This window comes from Crocodylus porosus, unplaced genomic scaffold, assembly GCF_001723895.1.
Source record: "Crocodylus porosus isolate Cpor-Errol unplaced genomic scaffold, CroPor_comp1, whole genome shotgun sequence".
Classification (NCBI taxonomy): domain Eukaryota; kingdom Metazoa; phylum Chordata; order Crocodylia; family Crocodylidae; genus Crocodylus; species Crocodylus porosus.
In genome coordinates, this window is record NW_017728950.1 from 23,662,857 (window position 1) to 23,674,339 (window position 11,483).

An 11,483-nucleotide genomic window follows, 5' to 3' on the forward strand; every position below is an offset into this window, starting at 1 on the left:
CCAGCTGACTTCCTGCCCTTTGGGCAGGGGGCTGGACTCGATGATCTCCCGAGGTCCCTTCCAGCCCTAATGTCTATGAAATCTGTCTGAAGGTATTGTAGTTTATGAGCTAAACCAACACTGCAGCCTTGTTCCTTAACATGGCAAGACAATAATAGTTACTATGGAAGGATCTACTAGCATGAGCAGCAGAAGCAAAGCAAAATGTATGGGGATTCCTTCCCTCTGATCTACTCCCTGCTGTGCTCCCTGCTGACCCCAGATGCCCAGGCAGCCTTGATGGATTTTCCCAGGTCTGTAACCCACAGTCCTATCTGAACCTTATGTTAAACTGTTCCTGACACAACAGGTGAACAAGCAAGATTCACAGGATAAAGCCAGCAAGTACAGCTAAGAAACCATAGTGTCAGAAACACTCTGATCTGTTGTGGTCTTTCTGAGTTCTTTGGAACAGGGGAATTGCTCGATTATTTTTCCACACTCGAAAAAAGAGAAAATTAACAGTTAGCATTTTCTGAAGGGTACCTTGGGTATAATGAGAGGTGCCTTGAGTCTAAAAAGGCTGAGAATCACTGGTTTAAACCTTGCTATATAATATTTAAGAACTGTATGTGGCAGAAAAGGAGATATTTATTCCCTTTCCAACCAGCTTTTCCATTAAACATATTCTAATACAGCAATGCATAAAAGATGGATTGCTGAAATTGTCATCTTCTAATGCTAGGAAAAATCTTATTGATAATGTTTGTTTTGTCCCAGAGACAATCCATGAATTTTACTAAATATTTCCCCTGATTACCTCAAGTACCTATTTCCTAACATGGCTCACTCCTGGATGAAGGCCCACTCTAAAGAGGGAGTGGGGATCTGTCCAGATGTGGGAAACAAGCTGCAAGGGAAGTGTCTACGACTGAATGGTTCCAGGAGTCCTGCTCTTGCTGTTCCAACTAGCCGCCAAAGCAGAAATGGTCTGTAAAATCCCTGCAGAGCCCTCACAGACAGCAGCAGTTGAGGTTCATTTTGAAGATTCTCTCACTGAAGGAGCTGGGAGAAGGGAAGGTGACTTTTGTCTAAATCCATAGTGATTTACTTTTCACAATGTTCTCCAAAGCGTATGCCATCAGATTTAGAAGGATATCAGATGTTAACCTGCAATTGCTGTTTCTTAAAATTAAGCCACGTACTGAATCTATGGCAAAGCCCTGGAAAAAACTCTTAAGGAAATTTAGTTTAAGGAATTTAAACACATGCACATGCTTACAATGAGCTCCGAGTTGAGCACAGACCTCTAGCCATTATTCTCTGGGTTGCAATTGTTATATCCAACTTTTTTTTTTGCCTATCTGTTTGCCAGGAATACTCCCTTGACTGGACTATGCGGACTGGCTATCACAGAGTTCAAAGCAGGCTAAACTACAGATAGCCATTTAAGTCACCAGATCAACGTAAATAATGATAGGGAATTCTCACTATGCCTTAGTGAGAATCAAAAAAAATTGAGGAAGAATTGCACAGTTCTTCTCTAGCTTTGTAAATTTTCTTTTATATATCTGATTTGTTGTTTTCATTTTCTGTAAATAAAACTGCTTGTGAAGGTGAACCCTCATTTGTACTTAAACCTAGGAAACTTACTTTAAAGTTTAGGATACTTTGCTCAAAGCACTGTCTTAAGAGTTTACTATTTCTCTTTTTAGAAACTAAGGGAGATTCATGCATGAAAGTTTTAAAACAGTGGTGCTCAAATGGGGTGCCATTTACCACAGTTCTACCTGCCCTATATGGCTCTGTTTCTGTGAAATGCCATATGGAGTCAAACCAGGAAGGGCTGTAGCAAGAGCAGTCTCTCCTGCCTGTTTTAGGCTTATCAATAATCCTAATGAAGGCAAAAGCAGGCGTGAGTGTCCCACAACCCTTCCTGGCCTGGCTGTGCATGAGATGCATGGTATTTTTACCTGGCTGTGGCAGCAGCACCCTGGTTGAGAATCACTGAGATCAAGCTGAGACAGCACAAAAGTAGTTCTCAAATGGGATGCTACCAAACACAACAATGTTGTGGTGGGGTGCCCTGAATCCTAAAAGTTTGAGAACTACTAATTTAAAGCCGTTTGCTGAGCATGAGTGAACAATCACTTCTGTCAGGACCTAAGCCGAACACAAGAAAAGGGTGAAGGGGATCCATGAGGGAAAGCAGTGTTACTAGCAAGACTGAAATTCTGCAAATTTGTGTCATTTATAACCTGGTTATATCTCCTAAAGGAGCATCTTCTTTATGACCTCCTGGGAACCTCTGAGGGCTAAAAGGAAGGGAAGGTAGTCCACCTCCTTTACTGGTCATGCTCTGCTGCTGGATTGGGTCCGTTCACACAAAATGAGGAGTGAACAGCAGCCATCAAGTACTCACTGGTATCAGAAAGCTTACACCTTCCACAGAAGCTGAGATTGGCTAGGTAAAACAGCTCATAGGAAGGTTCTTGCTTTATGGTTTTCTCAAAGTATATTAGAACTGTGCCTATAATGTTGGGACATTGCTGCTGGGAGCAGAAATTTCTTCCTCCTGGTTGCTACTAAGGGGAAGCAAGGAGGGGGAAAGGAAATGAAAGTGGGGGGGGAAGGGAACTTCCCTTCACTCAAGATTCAGGAAGCACCTGTTTTTTTAGCAAGCTGTGGAACAAAGGCACACATGCCAGTAGTATGGACCAGTTTTGAAAAAAAAATTACCCTCCTCCCCCTAGTTCCATGACACCAATTCTTGCCAGGCCTCAAGAAAATGGAGCTGCCTTGTGACTTCGTAAACTATCTCAGTACAGACCGTGCCCAGATTTCACTATAGCCTGATCAGCAGGGATCTGGGTTTTCCATTTGCTAAGGAAAAATGCGGACTCTCCTTTACAGGAGAAAATCACGGGAAATGGAGCGTTTCCCCTTCCAGGCTGGCAGAGTTCTTGGGGCTTGGGGGAGCGGATGCAGGGGGCACCATGTACATGTGTGCATATGCACACGGCCAGCAATAAAGCCAGGCAGCAGTGGAGACCAGTTCCCCGCAGCTGCCTGCAGGTAAATCTAGGGTGTGGGGCATAGGCAAGGGGGGTTGGGGAAGAGAAGAGGGAAGGGAAGATTGAGGTGGACACAGTGAAGGAGGGAGGGAGTGGGGCAAAGTTGGTGGCTGTGGTTGGGGACACTGCCTAACCAGGGTGCTGTGCAGTCCCCAGTTGCCTGGTTGTGCGATGGGGATGGTTCTGGGCAGAACCTCAGGGACACAGAGCCCTCCCCCCAGCAGTGGGACCAGCTGGTTGGGTCTTGGTCTCTGCAGAGACCCATCCCCCCCCCCCAGAGGACTCCTGGGGAGAGAGACCCCTTCCCCCTGCAGCACACTGGGCTGGCTCATGGCCAGCTCCACTGGCTGATACCAGGGAGGATTCTCCACTGCAGGGAGATGCAGTATCCCTGCTTCCCTCTGCCCAGCCAGGCCATGGGTCTTAGCTGGCTGGAGGGAAAAGGCAGGACTAGGATTAAAGGCTGTCACTGACAGCCTGGGGGTAGTCTCCAGCAGCCTGGGGAGCCTGCAGAGCATGTTGGGAGGCAGGCAACAGAACTGCCTGCCTCCTGGCCTTGGCCAATGCTTGGAGGCTGCAAGCCCGCCACACCAAACGCTAACCGTCTGTCGCACTGTAATTACGTGCTTTGTGTAAAGTGCAAAAGTTACAGAGTGATCAGAAGTGCCCTCTTCAGTTGTGTACACACCCATAGTGCTCAGCCAGGGGCCAGAAGTATCTACATCACAATCCTTGATGACTGCAAAATGTAACTAAGCACATACTGCTGGCAGACACTGGAGGTGTTTGGAGAGACAAAGAATGGAAATATAGCCTTGCAATATGACCAGTACAGTTTACTATGGCACAAAATCTTCTCAACTGCCCTCTATCATAGTGTTCATGACTAATGATAAACACAAATGATAATTTACTCACTTGTCAACAAAGAATTACGTGCCGTAAGCAAGCAGACTATTTCAAGGTTAACTATCTACTAAAAAAAACTGCCTTGGTCAGAAGCTGTCTTCTTGTTCTGCATCTCTCCTTTCTCATCCTGAATACAAAAGCAGACTTGATTTTTGTAAGAACATATACAGAACAAAAAATTTAAAGGCACAAAGAAGCATTTCAGTAAAGATGCATCATCTCATCATGCTTCTGAATTTCTAATTATTACAAAGACTCTTATTAATGTGGCACAGCTAGAGCAATGCCACGTGCCAGGGATTCAGTGTCTACTACAACATATAAAATAATTGTTGACTGCTACCCAAAGTCAGAATATCCAAATTTTACTGCATTTTTTGCACATTTGAACTCTTCCTAGTTCACCAGGGACACGTATCATGTGCTGTTATGTTCCCCACACAGATAGCAAATATCCTGGAACCACTACACAAGCATCACATGTATAATGAAAGTAAAAAGTAAAGGTCTTTTCTGTGGGGCTACGGAATGGTTTAGAAATGACAAAGTGAGAAACAGAAGTACTATTACTGAAAAATTCAATGAGTAACCAAGAAACCAGCAGCTTGCATACTTTTGTTCAGTTTCAGGGCATGGCACAGAGTTTATCAGTTTGCTGAATCACTTAAAAACAGGTTAGATGTGACTGTAACATTTTAACGATGAATTTGGAGTGGACAAGGGGAGACTATCTGAAATACCATTTCTCAGATGACATTTTGACAGTTTTCTTCTCCTAGGCATTTTTTTCTTAATGCAAAATTGGCAGAACACACTCATCTCTTAAACAGTTAACATCAGTAAGGACTGTGCTAATAGGCTAGGCTTCTAATATTTTTTACATGCTGTCTCACACTGGTATAAATGCTGCCTCTGAAAAGACTAATCAGTTTCTTTGATTGTTTTGGAGGTGAGGCCCCAAAGATAAACCAGTTAAAAATGATTTATCAAACCCAGGCCTAGAATAAAAATGTGCTAGTGCAGGGGTTGTCAACCAGGGGTACTTGGGCCAGTCCTAGGCAGTACACGTGGGCAGGCAGAGACAGAGTGCCATCGCCTCCCAGGAGCAGGGTCAGGGCACGGCGAGGCCAGTAGCTCCCCTCTGTGGGTCAGGGAAGCTTGCACGTGGTGGCCACCGCTGCCATACACCAGCCCAGCGAGCTTCCCTCCCACCCTGGCTGTGCTCCTGGGAGGCAGTGGTGCCACCCATGCTCTGCCCCTCCTCTCCTGCTCAACTGCACGCTCCCCACCCTGCTCAGCATCTGGCTGCCAGGGGTACTTAGACTAAAAAAGGTTGAAAACCCCTGTGTTAGTGTAATGGAAAGATAAGGCAAAAGATGAAACATTTAAAAAGACAGCAAGAGTTATATGAGTAAATAATTCAAAAATAAGTGTTTTGAAAGCAAGAGAAAGACCTGAGAGCTTGTCCACATTGTTAATAGATCTAAAATAAGTAGGTCTAATTCACAACTATAGTTTTCTAATATGATTGCCCTATTTATAAAAAGTCATTTTTTTAGTAATTTAACTTATTTTTAAATAAGAGTGCCCACAAATAGAGTTCTTTTGAAAGAACAGATATGTAAATTACAACTTATTAGTTACTTTGGTTCCATCCCCCATACCAACAAACCTTCTTTATCAAGGATAAAAGCCAACTTCCAAACACTGGGGCCTATGTGCAAACTTTCCTTCTAGAAAGGTTGCTCTCTGCTTTCAGGTTTTTTCCTTCAAAACAGCTGGTACTGGCCACTTTCAGAAATAGGAGACTGTTCTAAAACAGGCCATTGATCTGACCCAGTTTCTGTAACTCTTACATTTCTTTAGTCTATTATGTGCAGTATCCAAGGGACCTTTTAACAGTGAATGCAGAAGACAGGCCTCAAAGGAATAAGCATATGGGCACAGGAATAATATTGGCAAGGCAGGAAATACAGCATCAACTTGGTAGAGTCTCTAGCACCCGGATGGGCTGGAGGGCCACTTAAGTTTTGGTGAGCCACTGAGGGCCACACAAAATCTTCTAGAAAATATAATTTTGACAAATTATAGATGAAAAACAAATCATACTAAAAAAAAAAAAATCAAATCTCTACTGTAACATATTTTAATTTTATTTAAATAAATTGTCCTGATTTATGTTTTTTAAGCAGTGTATATAGAGGTGCTTGCATAGTACGTCAAAATAAAGTCTTACTCTTGTATTTTGTGTGTGTGTGTGTGTGTGTGTGTGTGTGTGTGTGTGTGTGTAGGGGGGGTGCACGTGTAGGGGCACTGCCCACCCACTAGGTCCTGGGAGCTAGGTGGGGGTGGGGGGAGGGATGGGGTGGCAGGAGGCGTGTGCAGCAGAGCTTGCTTAGGTGATACAGGTGCAGGTGTGGTCCACCTTCACCCCTTTCTGGCCCTCAGCTGCCCATACAGTGCTTTGCATGGGGCCGAGCTCCCCAACTCCCACCTGGGGCAGCCTGTGCTGGGCTCCCGCCCCCCGGCCAGAGCGCACAGTTTTTGGATGAGGCTGTTCCTGGTGCGGCTCCATCTGCCCAGGTACTGCTCAGCATCCCCCTGCCTCCAGCAGCTCCTCCTCCTGCCCCTACTGTGCCACTTTGGGCAGCAGGTAGCACTGGGAAGTGGTGGTAGCAGCCATAAGGATGCATGCTGGGCACCATGCACTCAATCAGACGGCCGGGGAGGTGGAGAGGGAGGGGGTATCTGAGGCTGGGCAGTTCCTGTCCAGCACATGAGGCTCCAGCTCCCAGCTGCCTTTCACCTGCAAGTGGCTGCTCATGGCATCGGGCAGGCAGAGTCGGTGGAAGGTGACCAGGAGATGGACCTTGTGCACTGGGGCAAGAGTCACCTGGCTGCAGCTTCCTCGCCTTGCCTGGCTGGTTCTGTGGTTCCTACCACGTCTCCATGGCAAATGCTGCCGTTTCCCAGTGCTACCTGCTGCCCACAATGGCACAGCAGGGACAGGAGGAGCCGCTGGAGACATGGGGAGCTGGGCAGCTGCAGCAGTACCAGAAACAGCCCTGCTGGGAAGCTGCGTGCACTGACCAGGATTGAGGCCATCAGGGAGCATGGGCACGAGCACTGCATAAGCTGTCCCAGGCCAGATACAGTCAATTGGCAGGCACCTGCCCGCAGGCTGGATCCAGCCTGTAGGCTGTATTTTGCCCACCCCTGCTCTAGCACCACCTATTATTTTAACTAGAAAATCATTCATCAGTTATGAAAACCTGAAATTTACTGATTTTATCAGGTGACATTACAGTTAACAGAAGAATTATCCTCCACATAGAAGACTTCATCTGACAAGAATGAGTGACTGAAAATACTTTTTCATGGACTGTATTAAGACTGCATGACAGAGGGGTTTTTTAAATGGGAAATTTTAAAATATTAAGCTTTGTAGGAACCTAATATCAGAAGGTTGCAGACACACACTCTGTGGCTTCTTTCCAGTATTTTATAATATGCCAAAGAGATGCCTAATAAACCTGAATCACCTTCTACCATAGCCTTTTAGAACAAAAATTCTCTCCTAATTACACAGTTGGTCCAATAACCAGTATTACTAGAAAAACCTTGTTTTTCAAGAGTTGAAAGCACACCCAAGTTCGTTGTAATGATAAGAATGAAGATATAGGAATGTGAATTTCAGCATGGGCTGTACAAGCCAACCTTAGACCTGACGTACATATTCAGGATGTCACCTTGTGCTGCTATATTGTCACTGTAACCATGTCCTTATTGCAGTGCAGGCATGTGCAAGAGCCAGAAGCAAGCCATCTGGCAGATGGCATCTTCATAGAATGGGGATTTGTTTACAGGGGTTGCCTCCAGTAGCCAATAGGGCTTTTGTTGATTTTGTGACTATGGCCCCCTCCAGACATTTATTGCAGGTTAAAAGTGAGCACCCTACAACTTTTCTTTAAACATTTCAGACATTCAGGCAAGTTATTCCATTATAAAAATGGAAAATGAACAACAATGTTCTACTTTTAACATGGAACATTTCTGTGGCTGGCTAAACAGCAGGATTTTAAGCCTGCCAGCATAAGCAAGGGGAACCTATCAGTTCCTCCCACACAAAGATATTTAAAGTCACACTGTGCATCCCAATACTAGACTAAAGTGGGACTTTAACTGTCCTCCTGTGGGGGATAACCTATTGGTTCCTCCCACATAGGGACATCCCCCATCCATACCTCTTCAAGCTGTCACCAGTACACGTGCTGCCAGCTACATGTGGGCTGCATGTGCATTATTTCAAGATGTGTGATGAGGGCAGCTGTGGATCAGGAAGCTCCACAGTCCACAGCTGCTCTCTACCTGTGCTGGGTACAGGCAGCTAACAATCAGGGAGCTCCTTGATTCCTAGTTCCACTCGCCAAGGGGAGGCAGGTACAGCAAGCTGTGTCTTAGCAGACAAGTGATTGGGATCTGACAAATTTTATCGCAGATCCCCAAAATCACATATCCTGCTATGACTTGTGGCATGGCAGGATGTGATTTTTGGGATCTGAAATATTGTCAGATCCCAATCATTAGAGGTGCACCAATACATCAGTTCGTACTGTATTGGCACCAATAAAACTAAAATTGACTTTATTAGCAACTGGCTTTTTTGGCTGACATAATTGATAATGTCGCCAACGAAGGCTGAATGCATGCATGCAGCCGCAGCATACACGCAGCCAGAAGCACAGCATCTGGCCAGTAAGTCTGTGTGGGGACAGACTGAGACCCCCCACGGTGAGGGAGAGTGGAGCTGGGGCAGGCGCTGCCCACCTGGGGTAGGGTGGGGTGTAGGATTGAGCTGGTGGCTCACCACAGGGGGTGGGGAGGGGAGCGGCTCCCACCACTGCGTACACCCTGGGAAAGGCATGTGCCCCTCACATCTGTGCGCAGGGAGGGGGCAAGCTGCCACGACACGCTTGGGGGCTGCATCATGCTCTTCCTGGTGGCTATGCTTGGGGGGGCTGTGCTTGGGCCTGGGGGGCCAGACAGCAGCGGTGCTGGGAGGGGGTCTATGACAGTGGCTCTAGCCCCCCCACTTCCAAAGCCCTCTTCCCACCATTGCTGTTGCCCACCTGAAGAGCAGCCACTGGGAAGAGCACAGCCTCTGAGCGCAAGTGCACAGCAGCAGCCTGCCCTCACCCCATGGACATATCAGGGAGGCACATGCCCTCCGAGCCTCTCCTCGTGTGCACGCAGTGGTGGGAGCCTTCCCCGCCCTCTGGATGAGCCACTGGCTCTGTTCTGTGCTCCAGGCCACCCAGGCAGCACCTGCTCCTGCCCCAGCCCCACTTCCTCCCTCCCTCACCTCAAAGGCCTCGATTTGCTCCCCCCCCACACCCCTTCTTTCCCCCATGCCCCTCCCCGCCACAGACTTACCACCCAGGCTGCTGTGCTGCATATTGGCAATTGGCTCAGTATTGGCTGATATGGCTGGTCAATAATCAGCCATCGGTATCGGCCCAAATAATCTTTATTGGTACACCCCTACCGTTCATGGAAGGAAATGACTCTTTAGAAAAGGCCTAGAGGCCTACATAAATGGGACATTACACATTTCAGTAGGTTAGTAAGCTTCTATATTAGACTTCAATTTTTATTACATTTTGTAAATATTGAGAGAGAAATTGAAGGAAGGACAACTTTTGAACAGCACAAGGAGTAAGAGAGCAATGGCTAAAATAAAAGTAATGTTTTATGTGACAAAATACATTTTGTGGGATGACTGAAACAAAGGATTACTGTTTGGAGGGAGTCTCACTGGGGGGGCCATACAAGAGTATTAATAGTATCATTGTTACTATGTAACTACTTGGACCTACCAACAATATTCTTCTCGTTACATAACATCCACAAGTCACATCAATTGCTACAGGCAAAACTACAGCTAGCGTCATTGGTACTGTTATTCAGCCATGCAGTCAACAATATCCATGAAACACTCACTCACTCTGAGTCACACAGAGTATGTTAGTATGTAGGTACGCACACGCACGCCCCTTGAAGAAAGAGATCTCTACAGTCTTGGTAGCTTCTCATTAAAGACAATTCCCCCGCTCTCACCCCACCCCAAAAAAAAAAAACTGGAGAAAAGAACAGGTTAATTGGAAAGAGTGTCCTTTCCTTCCATGAAAATACTTTAGGCATTGACAAATGATGACACTTACCGAGTAAAGTAGGTCTTTGGAAAGTCCGAGGTCAATAGCCTCCAGGGAACATTTTTTCCTAGACAAGAAAGATGAAAACAGTTATTATGCTCTTGATGAAGGAGTGATACTTCAGAGGGTGAAATGCTACAAAGAAAATACAGATTACCTTTGCAATCCAAGAAGAGGCTAAATGTTCCTTACCTCTCAAAAATTCAAACCGAGGGAAGATGTTACAGAATTAAAACACCGTTTTGATGGCACAGATAAACCTCTCTCACTGTGACGCTGAGAATGTGCAGTGACCTTGTGGTGGTCCAAACCGTGGGCAAAACCGCATAACTACTGAAATATCTATCTGATCTAACTTCATAAGTGGAGGACTCTTTAAAGATGCTAGACTAAAGGGTCAAATCAAAGTTTCCACTGTTTTCTGGAGCTAAACTATGAGGAGTGAGATTAAAATCTTGCCTGGAAGAAAACCGCATGACTATTATTGATAGTTTAAGGAGCCGACTTCTTATGCTGACTAACCAGAGAGGAAGAGGAAGGAAACGTGATGCTGCAGCACAACTACCACTGTGGAAGAGGCATGTCCCTTTTATAGCTGTTTTCTGAAAAAAACACCGAACACTTGATTTCTGCACAAAAGTTAATTTTTTTGCTGCATGGGACATCTCACAAGAAACAGAACGTAAGCGTGGCATCGTACCTGTTTGCCAGCCAGAACCAACAGACCACGATGCAAAAACCTTAGCAAAACCATGGGGCAAAGAGGCAGAGAAAGGAGAAGCGGTGAAGGGAAGAGGTGCTTGTGAAGGAGCATGGACCCGAGAGCCTTCGGTGTCCCCCAGGTGCCTCACATCCGGTGCCCGGCGCAAGAGTCTCTGCATGAAGACTGAAGCGGAGCCACTGAGCGCTCTGTAGCAGTCACCAAGGCTCGTAACGTTATTTCAAGGCCGTTTTTCCCAACTGCAGCAGCCGCCTTCCATGGAAACCAAGAGGCTGATTTTTTTTTTAAATTTTTTTTTAAAGCAGGTTTCCTGAGTAACTTCCGAAAGCGCCGGCACCTCGCGTGCAGGAGGTCAGAGCCGGAACGGCCGGGCACGGGCGGACTGGCCGAGGGAAGGGCGCGGGCCGGGCCGCCTGGAGCTCCAGGAGCGCCGGGGCCGGGACGGGGCCGCGCGCCCAGCCCCGGCCCCAGTCATCCAAGCGCGACGCTGCCGAGGAGCCCTCGGGCGCGAACGGCTCGAGGAAAACGCACGCACACCCGCGGGCGGTGGGGGCGGCACGGCCCGACCCGGCTCCGCAGCGGGGAAGT

The 11,483-nt window shown here is 46.8% G+C and overlaps 1 protein-coding gene across 4 annotated transcripts in view; it reads right to left on the reverse strand.

The window, feature by feature from the left end:
• The window catches only part of LOC109323455 (E3 ubiquitin-protein ligase RNF170-like), a 33,072-nt gene extending 21,758 nt beyond the window's left edge, over positions 1–11,314 (reverse strand). Inside the window, exons 1-2 of one of the 4 annotated variants that reach the window (XM_019555016.1) lie at positions 10,875–11,314; positions 10,184–10,241 (exon numbers count right to left, since the gene is read on the reverse strand). In XM_019555016.1, the coding sequence (XP_019410561.1) occupies positions 10,184–10,241; positions 10,875–11,055 (239 nt within the window). In that variant the 5' untranslated portion in view covers positions 11,056–11,314. The remainder of the gene's footprint in view (positions 1–10,183; positions 10,242–10,874) is intronic. The other 3 variants (XM_019555018.1, XM_019555017.1, XM_019555019.1) reach the window with 3 other exon arrangements.
• Positions 11,315–11,483: the final 169 nt, after the last annotated feature.